The sequence below is a fragment of the Mytilus galloprovincialis genome, chromosome 13 (genome assembly GCF_965363235.1).
Source record: "Mytilus galloprovincialis chromosome 13, xbMytGall1.hap1.1, whole genome shotgun sequence".
Lineage (NCBI taxonomy): Eukaryota > Metazoa > Mollusca > Bivalvia > Mytilida > Mytilidae > Mytilus > Mytilus galloprovincialis.
Window position 1 is genome coordinate 2741063 of NC_134850.1, and position 25840 is coordinate 2766902.

Consider the following 25840-nt stretch of genomic DNA (forward strand, 5'->3'; position numbering starts at 1 on the left):
TGTATATTGAGTAGGCTGAATTTAAATATAGCTATTATAATGTCTAACAGAATAGTTTACCTTTAACACTCATGCTACTGAAATGAAACTTTAAAAATGAACTTGTTTCCAAAAGACAATATTTGAATATGTATTAAAATAAAACTATATAAAACCATAATTAATTAGAGCTGCCTGTATGTTTATTATAAAAAGTATACATATATGATGAAAATGTCCCCCTTATGTACATAATGATGTACCTACACTATTTATTTACAAAGTATAGATTTATGCATAAAAGAGTAAATAGGTGTCTCCAAAAATTGCAGCCTCCCTTTCTACTTCTCCAGTTTATAAGCAAAGGGTGTATACTGGGGGGGAGGGGGGCTTCAAAAATGGACAATTTGATGTTTGTCTCTGAAATATTTAAATCAATGCAGTATGAATTTATTGGAAAAAAGGACAAACATAATTTCATGTCTCTGACATCACTAACTGTGCTAAAAATACATAAAGGAAATAAATACTTTTGTCTTTCACTTTTAAAACATATAAAATAATACTTTTGATGGGTTTTGCAAACTTTGTTAGGGCATGTTCATACACGTTTTAGAATAAAACACATGAGGTTCTAAGGGTGTTTTTTTCAATTGTCGATTCTTTAAATGTTTATTTATATATATATATAAATATATGTATAAATATATGCCGTTTTTCTCTCTTCTTTATATTTTAACACCCCATTATTCTCTATTCATTTTATTTAAGCTCCTCATTATTTTCTATTCTTCATTCTTTAGCACCCCATTATTCTTTATAATTTTAGATATTTTTCCCCCGTTAACACTGTATATAATTTTGGCCATTATTATCTATTTTGTTAACCCATATAGACCATCATAAACTATTTGCAACTGATTTTTCCCTCATACTATTTTCAACAACTCAAAACAGAAAAGTCACACTTCATTTTTCACACTAAGAAAGATGTTAGAACATGCAGATATGAATTCACAGATCTGTTATCAGAGTATAGAATAATGGACATAAAATTAAAAAAAAAGAGATAACATAACAACAGATAAATATATAGGATTCCCTACTACTTTAATACAAGATATATTCAGGATTTCCTACTTCGTTGATACAAGATATATTCAGGATTCCCTACTACGTTGATACAAGATATATTCAGGATTCCAATATTCAATAATATCACAATGATTCGGTAACACATAAGAACTGATACATATCATGCATATAATCCAAAGAAACAATAAAAACTGACAGAAAATCATTTCGAAAAAAACGTCTATAAAACTTCTGAATATTAATGTTAGATTATAAAAATGTAATGATTTTTTCAAAAGTTTAAAGTTGTATTTAAACACAAAAATAACGAGCCATTCAAAACATTACAAAACAAATAGGTACCTATGAAAAACCCATATAACGCAAGTTTCTCATTGATGGCGTAAACAATAAAACAATTGTTGTACAAAAAATTAATATACTTGAAAGAAACATGGTAAAGAGATAACAACTACAATTTCTCGAGATACTTGTTCTATTTACATTTCACAAAGTTTGAGATTACGAAAAATAAACACGTAATACTTCCTGTCGATACGAGACTTGATAAAATAACGACAAATTACTTCTTTTTAACCTTTACTACACCTACATTTCAGAACGATTACAACATGTGAGAAAGAAATAGAATAGAAAAATACTGTTGATCGCATATGCATATTTTGATTGCCAATGAGACATGTTTCTACACTGTCTGTTGATTTTAACTTCGGATGTCTCAATGGTAATAACTTTAATTTTGTTTAATTCGCCAATTTGATGTTCATCTTTTCAGCAACAATGCAATCTAAAAGAGGGAAGAAAGATACCAAAGGTACAGTCAAACTCATAAATCTAAAACAAACTGACAACGCCATGGCTAAAAATGATAAAGAAAAACAGAAAAACAATAGTACACATGACACAACATAGAAAACTAAAGAATAAACAACACGCACCCCACCAAAAACTAGGGGTGATCTCAGGAGCTCCGGAAGGGTAAGCAGATCCTGCTCCACATGTGGCATACGTCGTGTTTCTTATGTGATTACAAATCTGGTAAATAGTCTAATTTGATAGGTCACATTCATGAAAGGGAAGGGGATTGTAGTTACGACGTAAGGAACGTATCCGATATCATTTGTGAAACGATTATTCCATAACGGTCAACCAACTCGTGATGGCGTCCGTAAAATTTTACGAAGGAATGATTTCAACTTCACCATTTGGAACTCTTGGTTTAATAGCTTCCTTGTGAGCAGTAACCCTCTATCAAGAAAATCATGATAGGCAATACAAGCACGGGATTATCGTATCAATTGGGAGATATATACCCCGTATGCAGGTGCTGCTGGAATGTTGCTACTTAGAAATGGAAAGTTCACAATTGGAAAGCTGAAATCATCTCTTTTGTCGTAAAGTTTTGTTTTCAACCGACCCTCATTGTCAATTTTTAGATGTAAGTCAAGATATGAAGCCGACTTAACTGTATTTGTAGTATCCTTTATCTCCAATTCGATGGGATAGATGCGTTCCCCCTAGTCACCAAATTTTGAATTGTTTAGTGAAAGAACGTCAACTTTATAGCGGAAAGTAGAGTTTAAGGATATTGCTAGCTTCTTATCTTTCTTCCTAAGAAGTTCCTGCATGAAATCAGCCTCATAATAATAAAGAAACAAGTCGGCAAGTAGAGGGGCACAGTTTGTTGCCAATGTGATGCCGACAGTCTGTTGAAAAACACGTCCTCCGAACGTTACAAATATGTTGTCAATCAAGAAATCAAGCATCTTGATAATATCGGTTTCAGAGAATTTTTTGTTTGAATCAGAGTGATTCTTTACAAAGTATGATTTATCCCTCCCTAAGACAAGATACTTGTATTTACGTCGGCCATCTTTTTTTATGAAGCAAAGTAATACCAACTCTTTCAATTTGTATTTTAGTTCGGAATGTGGAATACTTGTGTAAAGAGTAGAAAAGTCAAATGTTTTAATACTGTTACAAGATGAAAGAGATTTAGATTGTATGTACTCTAAAAGATCTTTGGAATTTTTAAGTATCCACATCTGATTCACGCCACCTCTAGAATAGGCAGTTTCACAATAACTTTGAAGCCCGTCTTTGATTGCTGATAAAATAGATGTTAATAATTTAAAAAGAGGTTTCGTGGAGCACTTGGAAGGCCCAGCAATGTACCGTTGTTTGTAAGGACACTTATGTAGTTTAGGTATCAAATACAGTGTTGAAAGATCCAGTTCTTCATCTTTGGTTGACATACCAAAGGAACAAAGAACAGAACTATGATTATCCTGGATTTCCTCTAAATTTCTACTATTTTTCGTTAAATGTCCAGTTTATTTAGCCGTCGCTGGACAGAATCCGGTAACAGGGTGTCGTATTTGACCAGAGAGAGGTGAATTGCCTCGCCCTATTTGTTGTACCGCCAAAGCAAACTCGATGAAAATTAGTGCGCACAAATACACTAGAGTACAATAATTTTATATCAAACAGATACCAAGATTTTGAAAGGCCCTTGGTGTCTATTCTGATTCAGATTCAAATCGTATGTTGTTGATATTTTTCTTTTCTTGCTAAACAATATAACACGATGCAACATATACAACAGACATTCAGAGTCACGGCATGGTCTCATTTTGGTTAAAGACCACAATCCCTACCCCCCCCACCCCCAAAAAAAAAATGAAAGAAAATGAGTTTACTATCTTTGATCTAATACAAAGGAAAAAATTGAGCGAAGCATACTGTCAAATAATAATTTTTAAACTTAAAATTATAGTGTGACAAAAACTTACCAACTGCAATGTTCATGAATTGTTTAAGGCGCATGCAGCAGGCGTATCTATGATGAGTTGATTGATAATTATAAAATCGATCCGCTCTCACTGATAATTTCGAATTGTCAGTTTCGTGAAATATCATGAAAGAAATCATAATTTTGACAAACGGTTGGCTACTTTTCAACACCTTGAACTACCATTATATTTGTTATCACTGAGTCGATTTCACTCCTGGTTAACGTTTCGTCCTAGATGGTATCACTAGCCCAGTGGTCATTTTTATAAATTTGCTTTTTAGAAAACTATGAATTTTCGAAAACTGATGATTTTCGTATTCCAGGAATAGATTACCTTGGCCGTATTTGGCACAACTTTTTTTTAGGTTTGGTTTCACAATGCTCTTCAACTTTGTACTTGTTTGTCTTAATTACTATTTTGATCTGAGCGTCACTGGTGTGACTTATAAAGACAAAAAGCGCGTCTGGCGTATTTAAAATACGAATATTGTTTCATTAAAATTTGCTGGTACCAAATTTTGGATATCATTTTAGACTGAAGCATATATATCTCCCTTATGCAAAGATCTTATTCCTGGTCTGGCTTTGGTTTCACGTAATGTCCGGTTCGGTTTACATCTTCTAATTCATCTTCTAATAATTTTTGAAAATATAAATATTATAGACTAAGTATCCCTGAAGAGACATTCATTGTCGAAATGTTTATTTGTTGTAGAATAATTGTTATCTATTAAAGATCACAGGAAGTGATTTTCCATATATTATTATTTCTTGTTATCATGTGTCCATAAGTATAAATAACAGATAAAAATCGGATTCAATCTTAAATGTTCCGTTTTATTCATAAGAAAAAAGACGATTTTATACCCATTTGAATAGCCCGCGTATTTTTTACTCTTGGATGATCTCCCTTTACCTACTACGTCATACGTGCTATCGGCGACTTTCATTTTACATTAGCAGAAGTTGAAATTATTGGAGCGTGTAATCTATATTTAGTATGGTGTATTGTGTTGCATTTAACTGCAAAACTGGGTCAGGTCAAGGAATAGGACTATTTGAGTTTCCGAAAGATGATCATAGACGTAAACAATGGACAATCAAAGTGAAACGGAAGAACTTTCAGCCATCCAACACATCCAGATTGTGCGCTAAACGTTTTAGCAATGATCAGTTTGTGGTAAATCCGCTATTTGCAGCTTCAATTGGATACAAAATGAAAAAGTTACAGTTAAAATCAGACGCAGTGCCGACGATCTTTGACTTTTCTTCCCCCAAAAAGCTACAGAACACAACACTGACAGTGTCAGCAGAAGAGAAAAAGAGAAAGCATGTTCGGCAATCAGGAGCGGTCAGGAAAAGAAAAAGAATAGAGGTATTTTTAATTTTTTCATTATCTTTTTTAATTATTTATAACTCGCAAAAAATTTCGTGTTCAAACATTTTTTTAATTTATAATGAAATTGTGAAAGGGCAGTGGCGGATCAAGAGGGGGGGGTGGGGGTTGGACCCCCCTTTTTTTGGCGATCAATGCATTTGAATAGGGACATATGGTTACCGTTTGACCCTCCCCCTTTTGTCATGGGTTGGACACCCTGCATCTTTTTAAAATGGCTGGATCCACCCCTGTCAGAAGGGGGCATATATTTATGTTTTTAAGGGTGGGTTTGGGAGTTGGGGGGCGGGGGGGGGGGGGGGGCGTGTCCCTTGGATGAAGATTTTTGTTCAGGATTTTTTTTTTTTGTAACCCTGGTTTTTTTTTACATAAATTGTCTGTCATCTTAGAAAAGTTGAGGTTCCTCATCCTGATTTGTTTTAATCTTTTTCTGTCCTTTCTTTTTAAAAATTTTATCTGAGCCCCATTCCCTGGATTATCAATTGGTACAATGTAGCTCCCTTTGTCTGTTTTTAGCATTGTGATCTATCTTATCTCATTGTATTATTACATGTACTATATCATGCAATATATATAGTTTAGTATCAATATTCATGGCTTGATGCTTAGTATAAATTTGAAGAAAAAAAAATCTGTCAGCTATATATCTGACTGACAAAAAATGTACTAATTAGTAATTAAATTATAATCATGATAATGATGCAAGGAAATTGCATGGTAAGAATGATTAAAACAATCATTAGTTAATTTGTTCCATTAACAAATAGGGTACTTTCATATGTAATGTAAGCTAAAGTCAGTCAACTATGTTATACAATGCTATACAACATGATTAATATATATACTATTTATATTATATTGCTCTGAATTATATTTCCATCTATCAGAATCATGCAGAGACAAAGGCTAAATGAATTATGAATTGCAATGATTTTAATTCATCATATAATTAAGAGGATCAGCATCTAAGTATTGTTTTTAATATATGTACATGTAAGACTATAATCTCTGCTGAAAAAAATACAGATAATAAAGCTCATATATATATATATACACTGTACATGCACTTGTATTAAAACTTGAAAATTACTGTTACAGGCATTGAATAAAATATTGGAAATTGTACATGTACAAGCATCACCAGAGGCAGACTCAGACATACATGTACAAGAATCACCAGAAGCAGACTCAGACCATTCAGACATACATGGATCAAATGAACATGATGAATGTTATGAACAAGAAAGCAAAGACAAGTGCTTTGATAAAGTGACATCTGATAAAGAGGAAGCTATCTACACAGCAGTGGCTATACCCATGGAACCTCAAAGATACAATGCATATATCCAAACAGTCCAAGTGGTAAGTTATAATATCATATGATATATATATCAGCCTGATATATCAGTCTGCATCAAATACTTTTTCATCTGCTTGTTTGTTAGCTAAATATCAAAAGTTGTCCCTATCAGACTATCAAACATTTTGAAAATTTTTACTAATATGATTCTATAAAATACTAGTCAAGGGAATAGGACTACTTGCTAATTGCTAATGGTGCAGACTGATTTATATGAATTAAATAAGATGTAGCATGATTGCAATGAGACAACTTTTCATCAAAGACAGAATAGTTAAGAATAAGTAAACTGTAAAAAGTAAGCAGCAGTCAGTGACAATTAATAATGCCTTCAAGTTTAAAGTTCAATGCTATAAAGTCTTTAAAAAATACTCAGTATACTTTAAAAGTCCAACAGTTTGCCAGTATACAATGGAGTAATATAATTTGAATGAGAAAACTAGTGCCATAATTTACATGTATATATTTACAAAACGATAAACAAAACCACATATGAACTACACCAACAGATAAGCAAAAGGATTAGGACAGGGACATAAATATTTTTCAAACGGTTCAACCTCTGTGTTTGTATCAGGCTACACTCAGCAAAGCATTTTTATTTTCATATGGGGAAAAAAAATACATTTATATATAAAGTGCATACAAAATCAACCTATAACGCTGTATATTTTAAAAAAAAAATCCCTACCCCTTCGGAATTCAATACATGTACACCTATAAATATGATAGATATTGTCCATTTTTAGCTCACCTGGCCTAAAGGGCCTGTCACGGAATAGAAGTTCCTTCATAATATAAGTTCCAAATGGAAAAACTATTCTGGAATATTATTTCCACAGGAATAAATATTACAGTAGATGTTCCTAAGCTTTTCTCATCACTTGGCGTCCATTGTCGTCGTTAACTTTTACAAAAATCTTCTCCTCTGAAACTACTGGGCCAAATTTAACCAAACTTGGCCACAATCATCATTGGGGTATTTTGTTTTGAATATTGTGTCCAGTGACCCGGTCAACCATCCAAGATGGCCGCCATGGCTAAAAATAGAACATAGGGGTAAAATGCAGTTTTTGGCTTATAACTCAAAAACAAAAGCATTTAGAGCAAATATGACATGGTTTAAATTGTTATTCAGGTCAAGATCTTAATTTTTCTAATGAATTGGACAACCTGTTGTTAGGTTGCTGCCCTTGAATTGGTAATTTTAAGGAAATTTTGCTGTTTTTGGTCAATATCTTGAATATTATTATAGATAGAGATAAACTGTAAACAGCAATAATGTTCAGCTGAGTAAGATTCACAAATAAGTCAATATGACCAAAATGGTCAATTGACCTCCTTAGGAGTTATTGCCCTTTTTAGTCAATTTTTAACAATTTTCATAAAATTGGTAAATTTTCACTTTCATTTTCCACTGAATGACTGAAACTAACTGGACCAAGTTCATTATAGATACAGATAATTGTAAGCAGCAAGAATGTTTAGTTAAGTAAGATCTACAAACACATCAATATCACCAAAACACAATTTTGTCGTGAATCCATCTGTGTCCTTTGTTTAATATTCACATAGACCAAGGTGAGCAACACAGGCTCTTTAGAGCCTCTAGTTTTATTTAAAAATGTAGGTTTTTAAATTTTAATATGTATGTAAGTTTTTTTTCTAAGATATATATATATTCTTTTAGGAAAAGAACCACTTTAGCTGTCAGACTGACATGAGGTGTGTGCATACTACTGATGCAGCTGTACAGACAGACACAGTGCAACCATCTAGAGCACTTAGATATAGCCAGACTCCTGAAATGACAGACGAAGATCATGACACATGCAGCAATGAGAGTGACGAAGACTGGGTTCCTTATGAAGAAGAAGGTTTTAGTGATGAGGAGATGGACATAAATGAAGATATATTAATAAATGAAGAGCATGATAAAAATGAGGAGCCGCACACAAATCCACCTTTTAAGAAAAGAAAGTTCATGGTATTTGAGAGTAATCTTAAAGAACTGTTACAATCAGTGTGTCTACACTGTGTGTCAACTAAGGAAATAGATACTTTCAATGTTATAGGAACTGCTGTGACTGTTAATTTGAAATGCAAATGTCCTGAAATTACAAGATGGAACAGTCAGCCTTTTTCAGGAACTATGCCACTTGGAAACTTAATTCTGGCTGGAGCAGTACTATTTTCAGGAGGGAGCATATCCAAAATATTAACATTTTTCAGACATGCTTCAGTATGTTGTTTCTCTGAAAGAACATTTTCATCCCTACAGAATGCCTACCTGCTGCCAACAATCACAGATATATGGCAATGTAAACAGCTAGACCTTATAACTGAAATTCAAAACAACGGCTCTCCAGTTAAGATTGGTGGTGATGCAAGGTGTTGTACCCCAGGGCATACTGCAAAGTATGGGTCTTACAGCATTATGGATCTTGAACGTAGCAAAATCATAGATATGCAGTTGGTTCAGGTACATTTTTGTCTTAAAATTTACTACTAATTGTTTATTAAACATTCAGATGAATTAAATATAAAAAGGAGATGTGGTATGATTTCCAATGAGACAACTGTCCATTAGAGACCAAAATGACACAGACATTAACCAGTGATCATTGACAATGATTGAAGTTTCATCATATATCATGTATATATATATAGTCATTAAATATACTTTTAATATGGGTCAGTGACATTTTTTGGTACAATATTGTTTAAATATTTCTTAATTGAAATTTCATGTATTTAAACAATACATGCAGTACAATTTAGTAAATGTATGATTAATGTATAACAATGTAAATACACTCATGACATTGTAGTTGTAAATGTTAGTACGTGTATATTCACATGATTGAATTAAAATACATATATATATATGTATTGTTCAGTACCATTAGATGCCAATTTCAAAAATCAATATCTAGTCAGGGTAGTCATTAAAGATGTTCTTAAACACATATGTCATAAATAAACCAGTAATAATACTGCTGATCTTTTTTTTTTTTATAGAGCAATGAGGTTCCTAACTCTTACCATATGGAGTTGGAGGGTCTTAAACGTTGCCTTGCCTATTTAGATGGAAATGACATTCAAGTTCTGAATTTTGTCACAGACAGACATCCTTCCATAAAAAAATATATGAGATTGGAACGAGAAAATGTCCATCACATGTTTGATGTCTGGCATGTTGCTAAAGGTAAAAATGTCTTTATAAATTCATTACAATTCAACATTTCTTACTAAAAAGGAATTTGGAGGTAAAAAATTATTTGTATTCCTTGTTGTTGTTAGTTTATTTTTTGAAAAACTATATGCTGCAATGTATAAAAATAAGAAGATGTGGTATGATTGCCCATTAAACAACTCCTCAAAATTTAATAGAACATAATCACAGAAATTAACAACTTTAGCTCACTGAACAGCCTTCAATCATGAGCAAAGCTATACCATACTAGTTTATTTACACTCAGGTTATTGTTTGAATTTCAGGTGTTTTTAAGAAATTAGATGCACTGGGAAAAAGGAAGACAAAGGGCTTTGATGTCATAGGGAGATGGGCCAAGTCCATAAGCAACCACATTTACTGGTGTGCTGCAAGCAGCCAGGGTGATGGGGAAATGGTAACACAGAAGTGGTCGTCCATCCTAAACCATATTACAAACATCCATGAGGGGCATGGCCCGAAATTCCCAGCATGTCTTCACGACACACTTGATGACAGAGAATGGATAAAAAAAGGTAAAGTACAAATGACAATTGAATGTAAAAATTTAATATTTCCCTACCTACTTTTCTTCTCATGCTTGAAACTTTAACTTGATATTTGGTGTATATTTATCATTTTTATCATGACTAATTACACATTAATTTTGATTTATGTTTTGCCCAGATGAGCTGAGTTATGGTCATTGGATCTAGAGCATAAACACAAATAATCAGTGTTCTTCCTTTTTTATGTCATGTTTAAAGTCCAAGATTGGTATATAGTGTTATCATGACGAGTTACAGATCAAGTTCAAATTTTGTACAGGTCTGTGTAATGATTTTGTACAGAGTTACGGTCCCTGGACTTTTAAAATCACTCAAATAATTAAAAATAAAAATATTGCTTATACTTGTTCTGTATATTTTATATTTGAATTTTTAGATAGTAAAGTGTATCAAGCAATTGAAAAGATTGCACAGGAAAGAACCTTAATGAAGGATATTGGGAAACTGTCTCCTGCAGAACAGACATCAAGTTTGGAGTCCTACCACAGAGTTGTGTGTTTCTTTGCACCAAAGTCTGTGCATTTCATGCATGCACAAATGGAGGCAAGGTAATAATAAAAGTCATTCTTAAAGTACTAGTAATAATCATATTTACTCCAGTTAATCTTAACTCTACATATTTAAAATTGAGTACCCCTAGTGACCTGTATCTGAGCTAGGTGAACAGATATTTGTACAGAAAAGATCTTCAATTTTTTTCAAAGGCCAAGAAATAAATACAATACAGTTATCTTTGTTCCTATGTCACTTATTACCCGTAATTAAATTAAATTCCCAATAATAAATAGGTTGGCTATAAAAAAAAACATTTATAATGAAAAGGTCTGCAAATCTTGCCTTTTCTTTGGTAATAATATCTAATTTTAAACATGAAGTCATAGTATATTCCCTATGTTAAACATAAATAACATACCTATTTATACTTATCTTATGCCTCTAATTGGCATTAATTATGACAAAAAGATTTTGATGTACAAAATGTGACTTTCTTGTTTATTTTTATTATAAATTACAAAGTCATGAAAAGTCAGAAATCAAAATTCTGGCTTTCTTCTTTACAAACTGGTAGAACACGGAATCTAACCCTTCATAGTATTTGTCAATGTCCAATGAAAATTATTGCTATATAGTCAAATTGCAATAAAATGTACATGTATAGGACACATGGTAATCATATAATTTTTTTTCTCCAGAATCTACTTGGCAGCAATGCATTTTAATGAAAATTCTTCAAGACCTCAAGCAGTGACATCAACTGGGACAGCACAATTTAGAGTTTCCTATCCAAAGGCTCGTAAAGGTGAAGGTGTGGCAAAGGAAGTTAAGGTTAATGCAACGTATGGTAAATATATTTTTAACTTTTTAAAATACATCTTGACATCTATTACAGGCATGATTTTTATACAACTGTCAAAAATTATTTTTTGTTTGTATACATGCATTGGGTTCCACTTTATTATTGTCTGGCATCAGGGTTGTCCAAAGACACTTTTTTTTTCTGGATAATCACTTTAGTTTTAAAAGTGAATGGATCTTTATGACATTTAAACACAAGGTTTGAAACCACAAAAGGAAGGTTGGGATTGATTTTGGGGGACTATGGTCCTAGCAGTTTTGGAATTAGGTTCCAAAAAGAATACTTTTCTTATACTTATAAGTTGCTTATTTCTTTACCAATTTCAAGGGGATTTTATTCCGGATTTCTTGTGTTCTTTCATTTTGGGAATTTGGGCCTGTTTTAAATTGGTCAAAAAGAGGTCCAAAATTTAACTTTCTTTGATTTCATCAAAAAATGAATTGTTGGGGTTCTTTGTTATGCCAAATTTAACTGATTTTTTGGAGGGGGAGGGGGTGCAGTTTTCAAATTGGTCTACATAAAGGTTCAAAGGGTCAAAAATTATATTAAGTGTGATTTCAACAAAGATAAATTATATGGGGTTCTCTAGTTTGCTGAATTAAACCATGTATTTAGATATATGATTTTTGGTCCCTTTTAAAAGTTTCAGGTCAAAATGGTCCCAAATTAAACATTTATTATTTCATCAATTTTGTGGTTTTTTGATATGCTGACTTGTAATGTGTAATGTACATGTATATTTAGACTTGTAATTTTGGGTCCCATTTTCAAATTAGTGTACAATAAGGTTCAAAGTGTCCAAGATGAAGCTTATTGTGATTTCAACAAAATTGAAATATGGGGTTCTTTGGTTTTCTGAATCTAACCTATAGTAACCATGTATTTTGATTTTTGGGCCCCTTTATCAAATTAGTCCCCTTTGAGGTCAAAACGGTCAAAAATCAAACTGTTTTGAATTCAATCTGAAATTAAATTATTGGGTTTCTTTGATATGCCGAATCCAACTGAATATTTAGAATTGTAATTATGGGTCTTGTTTTCAAATTAGTCTGCAAAATGTTGAGAGAGTTCAAAATTTAACAAATATTGGATTGATAGGGTTCTTTGGTTTTCGGGCCATGTTATATCAAATTGGTCAACATTGAGGTCAAATAGGTGCAAAAAAATATTTTTTGGAATTCTTGGACATTTTTTATATTCTGAATCTAACACTGTATTTAGAGTTTGGATATTGGACCATAATGGGTAAATTTAAAGTTAAATAATGAATTTGACCATATTCATTCTTGTCAGAAACCTGTGCTGTGTCAAAAATGTAATCTCAATCTAAATTTAGAGCTGTATCAGGCTTAAATGTTGTGTCCATACCCACCCCAACTGTTCAAAAGTTTCACCTTTGTGGTCATATCAAGCTGCATCCTGCAGAGCATTTTATTTTCATTAGTTTGTTATTGACTTTGAATTCAATTGTTATTTGCAATTGATGTTGTGTAATATGTTAATTATTTTGTACAAAGTACATAAATTAAGTAATTAGTTTTCTCTTCTGAATTGTATTTTCTTTGACATCATGGGGCATAGCCGACTAGCTGTTATGGGCCTTGCTCCTTGTTTAAGTCTTTATTGATCTGAGGTTGCTTATCTCTGCGTCATGTTGGTCTCTTGAGGAGAGTAGTCTCATTTAGCAATCATACCACATCCTCCTTTTGATATATATGTAAAAATAATTTCATCACTAACTTTTTTCTATGTATTTCTACTTGTTGAAATATAAAAAAAGTCTTGTTTTCTTTCAAGTGCAAATTTGTTGATACCTGTTCCTGAAGAATAATTTGTAGACTTTGTAGATAAACATTTTATTATTTTTTCAGGTTATGTTCAAGAACTATTCCAGGATCTGCTGTTCAGAAGGGAGCGTCTAAAGAGCTACAGTGAAGCAATTGCAGAAAGACGACGTGACGATAAAGTCCGACCTCCTCCTTTATCACACAGTAAACCTCATCCCCCCAAGGCAGACATTGTTGATAACCACAAATCAAGATTTAATTTGGAATAAACACTAATTCATTTATTTATCATGTATATAAAATTAAAAATGGAAATGGGGAATGTGTCAGAGAGACAACAATATATATTTCAACTTATTAATATTGAACTGACAAACTTCTAAACTTACTGAGCACAGGATAAAAATACTTTGAAAAATTCATTAAACTATTTCAAAATATAAATTTGTAAAATTTTTCTGAAAATTTAAAAAACAAACAAGTCTTTAGTCTTAGATGCATGATTTTTTTATTAGTTGTTTGTGGCTTTGAACTAGCCATCAGATAACTGTGAGTACTCTCAGATCTGTTCATTTTGTCTTTTTGTGTAGGGATGTATAAGTACCGGGCCACGTCCACTGGTATTTTTGGCCTATCTGATGAGTTAAGCCTTTTTCAACTGATTTTTATAGTTCGTTCTTATGCTGTACTGTTATACCACTGTCCCAGGTTAGGGGAGGGTTGGGATCCTGCTATCATGTTCAACCCCACCACATTATTTATGTATGTGCCTGTCCCAAGTCAGAAGCCTGTAAATCAGTGGTTCTCGATTGTTTATGTATTACATATTTGTTTTTCGTTCATTTTTTTACATAAATAAGGCCATTAGTTTTCTCGTTTGAATTGTTTTACATTGTCTTATCAATGCGGTATGGGCTTTGCTCATTGTTGAAGGCTGTACGGTTACCTATTGTTGTTAATCTTTGTGTCATTTTGGTCTTTTGTCTATAGTTGTCTCATTGGCAATAATACCACATCTTATTTTTTATAAGTTAAATTTGAATTAAATGACAACAGAATAATATAATAATTTTAACAAATTCCTACACAAAGTGTTTATATTTTTATTTTGGATATTTGAATCCACAGTATTCCTGGGATGGAAAAGCACCTCTAATGGCGGTAACAACACATGATGGCAAAATCCTTCTGTTTTTCTTTCCCAGTTTGTGCCAAACCCATCTTACAAACCTTCTGTAAGCCAAGTATCTATAAGTCCTAAAATGAAACAAGTTTTAATGAGAATTATTGGAATTTCCCCCAACTCACTAAATTTTGTAATGTCCTAATTAGGGGTATCTTGTACTTTTGGTCTGTGCATCTGTCTTGCTTTTGGTAAATTTTCTTGGTCAAGGTAGTTTTTAAGAAATCAATCAACTTGAACCCAAGTACACATGTTCTTTATAATTATGATATGATCTTTATAACTTTACTTTCAAATTAGAGTTTAACATTTTGACCACAATTTTTTGTCACTAAACATAGAAATAGTAGTGCAATAGGGGCATTCATATGTACATGTACATGTACAATATATGAACACATTATTGTTCATTATGTAAATTGTATACTTAATCATTGTGGGGGGTTCTAAACCATGTTTAATAAAGTACTTTGTATATTTTATTACTTGTGAAATTGTTTTTACAATGTTGTATATATGAAAAAATCAGATTTTGTATAACTGCCAATGAGACAACTCCCTAGCAAAAGCCGCAAGCATTCACAACTTGTACAAGTCAGAAATTATACATGTAGGTTCTGGTACAGCTGAGCCTTTAATGTAGATCATTGACTCGCATGCATTGTGATAACAAAGGGACCAGTTATATACCCACATTTAAAATACTTCAAACAGGAAAAATCAACAGCTCGATTTATCTTTTTATATGATGTACCAAAATCAGAAATAAAATGAAATACAACAACAAGCAAAAAACCCATAAATTTCAATATCTTGACTTGGGATAGGTACATTTGTACCTACAGGAAGATTACTGTATAAAGGGCCAGAATTGATATTATTTACATGGTCTAAATATTGCTATTAAACGTCAATATAAATATATTGTCTCATTCTTTTAATTGAGCGAATCTAGAGAACCAACAGCCCCTTGCAGACTTGCCTTTGAAAATATAATCCATGTATTTGGTCTTGTTGATTTTTGTTAATAAATCATCTTAAGAAAAATTCAAAGAATCATGAATTTGATTATGTAAATGCCAAAACTTATTCATCATTTTGTGACTTTAGTTGTATTTGAAAATATCTTACTCATGAATCATGGCATTGTCCTCTAACGGTCCATTATCCTGAACATATTCATAATATGTTGTCTCTAAAACGTACTGGTTCAGACAGTTTACTTGAAATCCTTCATGCTCTGTAATACATTTCAAGTCAGCTTCCTCTACTTTACTGTCCACAACATTAGTATTCCGGCAACATTTGCACTCTCTCCTTGTTGGCATTGCTGAACATCTGCTACAGGAACACCTATAAGAACCAAATACAACAATTATGTTAATGGCTGTTCTGGAAAAAGGTAAACAAAGGCAAAATAAGGGTACAAGAACCTGATTAAGTATTTGTCAGGGACTCAGGGTAAAAAAAGAGCCTGTTGTCAAAGTGGTCTCAATGACTTATTAGCTACAGGGAGAAAAATATATTACCAACAAGAAGAAACATTAACCAAAAGGAAGTATGTTAACAATACAAAAAGAAATTTATTGATAAAAAAAATCCTTATAAATTCTAATGGGTCCATATATAGAAAAGAAATAAAAAATGAAAAAAATAAGGGGCTGGGTCCCCTCTTTTCTATGAAAAAAAAAATGGTTGCTTATTTAGGGAATCACTGTTCAAAACATGACCGAAGCAGGTCCAACCTTATGAAAATTTCTGGATCCGCCACTGATGACGACACTAGCTCCTTTTTTTAATCCATTCACTTGTGTTTTCACTATGATCATGACCACCGTTTATAATAGTGGAGCTGATATAGGTACTAACCATGCAAGCAGGGATGATTGATTTTGAACTGACATAGTAATGAAAATCTTTGTTTTGTTTTTATGAACATATGAACATTCAGTGTACATACACCATGTACACAACATCTGAAATTCTTGCTCCAAAATAATTTTCTCATCGATTTTTTCCTATTTATAAGACAACTTTTATATTCTAATAAGAACAATTACCTTGTAAAATAAATGGGCAAATAGTTGTGAATGTCAACACCAACTTTCAATTTTGATACAATTGTCGAGACATTTATGTGTTTTACCTGAAAGAAAGCTATTACAGGGCTATACTCATTACACATGCAGAGTGGCCTTCTATCAGAAAAAGAGTTGTAATGAATATAGAGTTATATCTGATGAGACGAGTGCCAACTTCTTTGACAAGTACATGTATTTGCACATGTTTTTAGTAAACATTCTTGTTTTGGGAAAATTATGAGCAATCTCGCCTGCTTATAATTAAATACTGTGTGTGTGAGCAAGATTATATATTTTTGTATGTCATGTGCATGCTTTTACAATGGAAATTGTAAAGTTATGATGAATTCTTAATAGTATGAACACCCATGGCCATGGGACAAGATACATGAATGTTATTTTAAAAGGCCGTACGGTGACCTATAATTGTTAATGTTTGTGTGATTTTGGTCTTTTGTGGATAGTTGTCTCATTGGCAATCATACCACATCTTCTTTTTTATATTATTTCCGCCTACATGTACATCACTTTACATTTCTATATATGTACTAATACAAGCTGGTCTGTAAGCCTTATTTGCGTTCTTGTAAAAAAAACCAAAAGAAAGTAAGTAAGAAAAAAACTTTATTTTGATTTAACATATAGACATACTATAGCATAAGTTAAAATGACTTTTAGCCGCATTTGTTTACGAAGAGAAAACAACAACAATACCCCCCCCCTTTTTTTTACCCCGACTCCGTTTTAACATTGCAGTATGCATTTTTTTAAATTATTTTCAGAACTGAATAAAAATAAGGGCTGATTTACCATAAGCTAATGTCATCCACTTCTGTTTCTAATCCCGGCAATGGCATATCGTCGTCCGATGCATCCAACTTGCTATCACTGTCAGTGTCACTGTCAGGGTCACTTTCCGACTCGGAAATAACTCTTCCCGGGAGAACTGTTGGTTCATACTGATACGGATGCACAGACGAACCTTTTATTCCTAATTCTGGTAACTCGTCAACATCACTTGCTCCAGAACTAGACATACTTAACAATTTTTTATATCAGTTGTATACTACGCATGGTGATCAGCTGTAAACAAAGCTATGGCACGTATGACGTAGACAAAAGATTCAATTCAAGGGAAGTAAGTCATGAACACACCCGATACTGACAGAACTTTCGGAGGGGGTTTTATGGATATAAATACGGATTTTGACAATAATTCTGATTTTTTTCGAATAAAACAAATAAGAAGTTTATATCTAATAAATAAAAACAAAATTTAAAAATCGTTTCCTGTGATCTTTAATGTCATTTAGAGATTTTTTTGTTTCAACCGAGGTGATCTATTTTACAAAGTACATGTACGATTTATTCTTCTCTTAGACAAAAAATATTTATCTACATTTTATATATTCATTAGATTTTTGAAAAATCCCAAATTTTGACAGGCATATCATCAACATTTCAACACTTCAAAATTTGCTAACATTCAGGCGAATGCTCATTAACTAAAGTAACCAAAAATACAACACTTCGAAGAAAATTTAAAACGGAAAGTCCTTAACCAAATGACAAAATCAAAACATCAAAGGAATAGATAACAAATGTCATATTCCAGATTTGGTACAGGTATTTTCTTATGTAGAAAAGGGTGGATTAAGCCTTGTTTTATAGCTATCGAAACATCTCACTTGAATGACAGTAGCAAACAATTCAATCATGTTGATAATTATATGTAAACAAAATGAATAGGTAAAAAGATACAAATGGGGGTACAGCAGTCAACATTGTGTTATAATCTGAAAAATTATGAAAACAAATAAATCTATTAACAATATAAAACAGAAATGGGATATTGACAGAGTACATAAGTAAACACATAAGACAAAAATAATTAGGAATTTAACATAGCTCATTAACCACTCTAAGGTAGTTTTATTTATTTTAATGAATAGCACTCGGCGAATTGTTATGAACTACTGTCCATGTTAAAACAGTTGTATAGAATTAAAGTTTTATTTGAAACAACGACAAGATCTTATTATAACCTTATTCGCCCCGTGTGTACAAAATTTTCTTATGTACCTTAGTTTTAGTTTTCACTTTGTTTGATGTACCTTGGTTTTTAATGTAAATTACAAAGCAGTGAGTAGGTGTTAAGGACACGCGTACGTTAGATGGAAACAAAAGAACGTATAACGGGAAATCTGTTACAAACCAAAACCCTATAACAGACTGAGAAGATGGCAGGGATCTACTAATGCGGCGTAAAGCAACCAACAATCAATCAATCAAATTGTTATAAACTGCCTTTTGATGTGCATATTTGAACAGTTGATGACAAATGAGAATATTTAAATTTTGAATTATTAGATTTCTCCCGCCTTACAAGCAATATATCAACTTCACCTGCATATGGGATATATATTTCCCAACTTATCCTGTAGTCAAGAGCTTGCATCTCTTACTTAGGTTTTGTAACGTCACCAGTGTCTGCACAGAAAGTTGACACACCAGGGGTTTGTCAAAGAACAATGAAGAACGTATCGTCCTTTTTGTATAAAAGTTCATCGAAAGGTACCAATGCTTTGTTGATACATATTCTCTATCAACTTCACAAATAATACACGATGGTCTTGGAGAATAGATTCTGTGTACTGACGCTGTTTATCATCTTAATGACGTGTTACCGTATTCGTTTATTTGTCTTTATGAATATTACTTTTACTGTTTTGTCTGTTTTTGGTGATATCCATTTGGTGTGGCTCTGTACTTATATATTCGGTAACACATAAGAACTGATACATATAATCATTTCGAAAAAAACTTCGATAAAACTGCTGAATATAACTGTTAGATTATAAAAATGTCATGTTTTTTTTCAAAAGTTTAAAGTTGTATTTAAACACAAATATAATGAGCCATACACAACATTACAAAACAAATAGGTACCTTTGACATACCCATATACCTATGACATACCCATATAACTCAAGTTTCTTAATGATGAAGTAAACAATAAAACAACCGTTGTACAAACAAATAATACACTTAAAACAAACAAGGTAAGGAGATAACAATTACAATTTCCCGAGCTACTTGTTCTATTTACAGTTCACAAAGTTTGAGATTACGCAAAATAAACACGTCATACTTCCTGTCGATACGAGACTTGCTAAAATAACGACAACTTACTTCTTTTTAACCTTTACTACACCTACAGTTCAGTATGATTACAACAGGTGAGAAAAAAAATACAATGAAAAAAATACTATTGATCGCATATGAATATTTTTATTGCCAATGAGACATGTTTCTACAATGTTTGTTGATTTTAACTTCGGATGTCTGAATGGTAATACGCATTACTTTAATTTTGTTTAATTCGCCAATTTGATGTTCATATTTTCAGCAACAATGCAATCTAAATTTCTACTATCTTTCGTTAAATATACAGTTTATTTAGCCGTCGCTGGACAGGATCAAGTAACAGGGTGTCGTATCTGACCAGAGACAAGCGGAAGCTGGTGAATTGACTCGCCCTATTTGTTGTACCGCCAAAACAAACATGATGCAAATTAGTGCGCACAAATACACTAGAGTACAATAATTAGTGCGTACAAATACACTAGTCGAGTGCAATAATTAGTGCGCACAAATACACTAGGGTACAATAACTAGTGCGAACAAATACACTAGAGTACAATAGTTAGTGCGCACAAATACACTAGAGTACAATAATTAGTGCGCACAAATACACTAGGGTACAATAACTAGTGCGCACAAATACACTAGAGTACAATAGTTAGTGCGCACAAATACACTAGAGTACAATAATTAGTGCGCACACATACACTAAAGTACAATAATTAGTGCGCACAGATACACTAGAGTACAATAATTTCATATCAAATAGATACCAAGATTTTGAAAGGCCCTAGGTGTCTATGATGATTCAGATTCAAATCGTATCTTGTTGATATTTTTGTTTTCTGGATAAACAATATAACACAATGCAACATATGCAACAGACATTCAAAGTCACGGCATGGTCTCATTTTGGTAAAAGACCACCATCCCTAACCCCCAAAAAAGAAGTTAAAGGAAATGAGTTTACTATCTTTGATCGAATAAAAAGGACAAAATTGAGCGAAGCATAGTGTCAAATAATAATTTGTAAACTTAAAATTATAGTGTGACAAAAACTTACCAACTGCAATGTTCATGAATTGTTTTAGGCGCATAGAGCAGGCGTATCTATGATGAGTTGATTGATAATCATAAAACGATCCGCTCTCACTGATAATTTCAAATGTCATTCTCATGAAATATTATGAAAGAAATCACAATTTTGACAAACGGTTGGCTACTTTTCAACACCTTTGGAATGAACAACCACTATTTTTGTTATCCCGGAGTCTATTCCACTCCTGTCGGACGTTTCGTCCTAGATGGTATCACCAGCCCAGTAGTCATTTTTATAAATTTCCTGTTTACAAAACTATGAATTTTCGAAAATTAGGATTTTCGTATTCTAGGAATAGATTATCTTAGCCATTTTTGGCACAACTTCTTTGAGGTTTGGGTTCACAATGCTCTTCAACTTTGTACTTGTTTGGCTTTATAAATATTTTGATCTGATCGTCACTGGTGTGACTTATAAAGACAAAACGCGCGTCTGACGTATTAAAAATACGGATATTGTTTAATTGAAATTTGCTCGTACAAAATTGTTGATATTATTTTAGACTGAAACATATATCTCCTTTATACAAAGTTCTTATTCCTGGTCTGGCTTTGCACGTAATGTCCGGTTCGGTTTATAAGCTCTTCATTTTCTAATAAGTTTTGAAAATCTAAATAAAATAGACTCGAGGATCACTGAAGAGACATTCATAGTCGAAATGTGCATTTGCAGTAGAATATTTGTTATCTATTAATAAATGTCATTTAGAGATTTTTTTTGTTTCAAACGAGGTGATGAATTTTACACAGTACATGTGCGATTAATTATACATTTTTATCTACATTTTATATATTCATTAGATTTTTTTGAAAAATCCCAAATGTTGACATATCATCAACATTTCAACACTTCAAAATAGGCTAAAATTCAGGCAAATGCTCAAAAACTTTAATAACAAAAATACAAAACTTCGACGAAAATTTAAAACGGAAAGTCCCTAACCAAATGACAAAATCAAAACATCAAAGGAATAGATAGCAAATGTCATATTCCTGATTTGGTACAGGTATTGGATCAAGCTTAGTTATATAGCTATCGAAACCTCTCACTTGTATGACAGTTGCAAAAAAATCGATCATATTGATAACGATGTGTCACCAAAACAAACAGAACTTACATGTACAAAATGTAAACAAATGGGGTACAACAGTCAATAATGTGTAATAATATTATAATCACTATGAAAACATATAAATATATCAACAAAATAATGGGTCGGATGTATAAAACCCGGTCTGTTAATTGGTCTGTTAAGAGTTATGAATGACAATAAAAATATAATTTTATTTCTATATGGGGTGTTATCGGATCAAATGGGTAGGCTCAAGACGAGCAGCTAAAATATACGGAAACAACACATGAGCAATGAAACATAAAATATACGATAGCAACACATGAACAATTAACAATTTAGACAATGGAAATTAAAAATTGATAAAAATGGTTTCAAAAAGTGTTATATTAAAGTAATATTAATTTCATCCAAGAATGGTAGCATATATCGTATGGATTCTGTTTACATAATGAATGACACCAATTCGTCATCTTCATTGGTAACCAGTATATAAATCAGAGAAAAACGTCGTAATGTAACTAAACATCAGTAAGTAAAATATATTGGGATGCTAAAATATAAAGAATAGAGAAAGAATAATATACATTTATCATATACTTAGCATTGATATGATAGCTTTTGCATATGTGTAATGAGCGGAAGTACACCAGCCATAATTTCCCACCCGGGCTAATAACCCATATCAGGTGCATCTCGTGCACTAAACCCATATTAGTGCCTCTCGTGCAAGTTACTTCCGGTGTTTCCGGAATCGGTTGTTTACTTTTCCATTGTGACGTCAGACATTTTTTATGACGACGTCAAAATTTACGGGAACTTTTGTGGGGATAGTTTAGTACTTGCTAACAAATGCCATTGACAATTATGAATCATTTTATAGTACAACAAACATGGAGTAATAATGATCATAAAACACTTCCAAATTTTCAATGTTTCAAAATGCCTCTATAGGAAATGTTAACATACATATATATGGAGGTAGTGATGCTGTTGTTGGACAATTATAGTCATAAACAAGAACAGGTCCAGCAGTAAGTTCAAGCATGAACTTAAAATTAGTGTCCTATCGTTATTCAGAAGTTCAAGCATGAACTCAGATCTTCCGATTGATATGATTCTCAAGCTTGGGAATTAATCAATCACTGTGACAGCAACCGAGACGGCTAAACGCCAAATGATGTTTATTTTATTGTATGTATATCATGTAGTATGTAGCTTAGTTTATTATATCTTAATAAATATATATTCTATGTTTTGTTGTGTATAAAGGGTTATTTATATAGGTTCACCTAAATAAATTGGTTTTATACACACAAAACTAATTTTTCATGCATGAAGAGTAAAGTCATATAGCACGTGACCTCTGCCATTATCAATTTGCAATGGAGTAGTGTGGTCGATTCTATATAGACTAACCACCACCTTCCCCACCACCACCATTGTTTCATTATATTTAAAAATTTATTATGTACTATTAAATTGCTGTCTCGGTATATAATATCGTTTAGGTCAGCATATTTTCGTTATTATTAACTCAATTTCCCCAAATTTGATGCAGAGTTATTGATGTATAAGTTGCTTGTCACAGTTAATGGGACTTATAGCAGTAATTTGGTTAAATTTTAAATAGACCAGACACGTGCTAGAAGTTTCCGACCACTAACTAACAACAGATCCCTGTTCTAAGTCAGTCCTGACGTCAGTCCATGCATGGACTTCTATCACTGACGTTTTTGATCTACATGCTTGTAGTCATAAAGCAGTAAGTTCAAGCATGAACTTAAAGTTAGTGTCCTGTCGTTATTCAGAAGTTCAAGCATGTCGAACTCAGATCTTCCGATTGATATGATTCTCAAGCTTGGGAATTAATCAATCACTGTGACAGCAACCGAGACGGCTAAATGCCAAATGATGTTTATTTTATTGTATGTATATCATGTAGTATGTAGCTTAGTTTATTATATCTTAATAAATATATATTCTTTGTTTTGTTGTGTATAAAATTTGGTTTTAAAAAATATATGATAAACAGAATAATACATGGCAAAATCCGTATCACACGCCGTATCACCCTCGACCAATATCATCCCTCGGGCCTAAAGGCCCTTGTGCTGATATTGGTATCTTGGGATGATATGGCATATGATACGGATATTGCCATGTATTATTCTCTATATATTGACCTGAAAGAAGTATATTGACTGAGGACGAAGTCCTAGGTCGAAATACTTCTTTGGGTCGATATATCCTGTATTGATCTCATACATAGGCTATAATTGTTATATTATTAAATTTCCAACCATATTTGCATCAAAATCGTCATTTGATTTTGTTTGAATTTTATAGATACAGTATCATATTGTCTCCTATACATTAACGACATATACATAAACCGTGCAATATGCTTTTTACTGTGCAATATGCATTTTGCTATCCGCCGTTTGTGATCACCTTCGAAAATATAGTTTAACATGTGACTATCCCTGAACGAATCAAATAAGTTAAAATATACGAATTAATAATACTGAGTAAGATAAATAAAATGTAGAGAAAAGTGACATAACAATTTAAAGAATACAGAAATAAACACCACCCCCAATCCGGGCCCTCATGGCATACACGAGAATCTGGATGGAGACGCAGAATATAGAATAGTAGATAAGGACAGTAGAGATTGATGCATTGCTAAAAACGAGAGAAAAGATAATAATTGTTTAAGAATACAGACATGAAACACCCCTGGGTGTTAAAACAGTAACGGATTGCGATGTACTCATATTGGTGACGAATGCTGGAAGTTTACATGCGGACAATTGCAGTTCCCTCTGCACTTATGTAGAAAGGAACTAAACGGAATAAAATGAATTAAAACTTAAGTTAACAAAATGTAGCTGCATTCACTCCTTTCCATTTACTTCTTTAGAATGATTTGAAAACAACATATGATTAAGTAATAGAAGAAAAGAACCAATTAGATGATGCTGACGAATTAGGGGTTAACGTCCAGTGACAAATATCATGTGCATATGAGAACGACAACACGTTATGTGTACCCCTTTGATGTATTAGAAAGACACTTTCAGTCGGATTTGAGAACGTGCTACTTTGAACAGATTCAAAAAATAAGGCTGATTGAAAACGTTAATATTAAATTCATGCATATTCCAGCGGCCAATCCATATCATGCTATATTGAAGTGACACACCCTTCAATAAAATGCAAAGACAGTCATAATAAAAATGCTCTCACTAGAACGATACTGTTGCACCGTATTGTCATTTTTTTTTTTACTCAAGAAGATCTCATTCTTTACTTTTCAAATGGGAAAATATAAATGTAGCAAAACTATTGACGTTGCTAAATAACTCTTAACTGACACAATTTCATTTGTCCAATCCATTAACAGACTTTATTCCCATAATTTTCACTAAAACGTGGTATAATTCACGTTATATTACAAATATGAAATATTTACTAATGTCAATTTATTTTTTTAGAACCAAAGTACTTTTTTGTGTCCTTTAAATGATATCTAAAATTGTTTGTTTCGCCTTTTTTTTTAATTGCTATGCGTATAAGCATAAATTATACATACTTGCGCGACGCCTTTTAGTTTTACTGAAAACTGCGCAGACTATGAAATGCTTTTACGGGTGGAAAATATTCTATGATAGATATCATTTTGTCAGACACTTTTCTTTTTTTGA

The 25840-nt window shown here is 32.4% G+C and overlaps 2 protein-coding genes across 3 annotated transcripts; one reads left to right on the forward strand and one right to left on the reverse strand.

Annotated features, from left to right (window-relative positions):
- Positions 1-4604: 4604 nt before the first annotated feature.
- On the forward strand, positions 4605-15219 carry LOC143055858 (uncharacterized). Of its 2 annotated transcripts, XM_076228910.1 has the most exons (8): positions 4605-5243; positions 6363-6626; positions 8315-9106; positions 9646-9832; positions 10126-10374; positions 10784-10955; positions 11601-11749; positions 13636-15219. In XM_076228910.1, exons 1-8 carry the CDS (start codon positions 4869-4871, stop codon positions 13818-13820), a joined length of 2373 nt encoding a protein of 790 aa, XP_076085025.1. In that variant the 5' UTR covers positions 4605-4868; the 3' UTR covers positions 13821-15219. The 2 variants fall into 2 exon arrangements, with proteins under 2 accessions (XP_076085025.1, XP_076085026.1); XM_076228911.1 differs by lacking the exon at positions 11601-11749.
- Positions 14639-17933, reverse strand: LOC143055859 (P2X purinoceptor 7-like). Its single transcript, XM_076228912.1, has 3 exons — positions 17626-17933; positions 15866-16087; positions 14639-14808 (listed from the first exon to the last, which is right to left on the reverse strand). Exons 1-3 carry the CDS (start codon positions 17850-17852, stop codon positions 14655-14657), a joined length of 603 nt encoding a protein of 200 aa, XP_076085027.1. The 5' UTR covers positions 17853-17933; the 3' UTR covers positions 14639-14654.
- Positions 17934-25840: the final 7907 nt, after the last annotated feature.

What these genes read in the sequence shown, in the direction of transcription:
- LOC143055858 (XM_076228910.1), top strand. Translation starts at nt 4,869, where the DNA reads ATGGTGTATTGTGTTGCATTTAACTGCAAAACTGGGTCAGGTCAAGGA. An exon ending in ATATCCAAACAGTCCAAGTG is followed by an intron (nt 6,627 to 8,314) that starts GTAAGTTATAAT and finishes ATATTCTTTTAG; the next exon opens with GAAAAGAACCACTTTAGCTG. An exon ending in TAGATATGCAGTTGGTTCAG is followed by an intron (nt 9,107 to 9,645) that starts GTACATTTTTGT and finishes TTTTTTTTATAG; the next exon opens with AGCAATGAGGTTCCTAACTC.
- LOC143055859 (XM_076228912.1), bottom strand. Translation starts at nt 17,852, where the DNA reads ATGTCTAGTTCTGGAGCAAGTGATGTTGACGAGTTACCAGAATTAGGA. An exon ending in GTGGATGACATTAGCTTATG is followed by an intron (nt 16,088 to 17,625) that starts GTAAATCAGCCC and finishes TGGTTCTTATAG; the next exon opens with GTGTTCCTGTAGCAGATGTT. An exon ending in GACAATGCCATGATTCATGA is followed by an intron (nt 14,809 to 15,865) that starts GTAAGATATTTT and finishes GTTTCATTTTAG; the next exon opens with GACTTATAGATACTTGGCTT.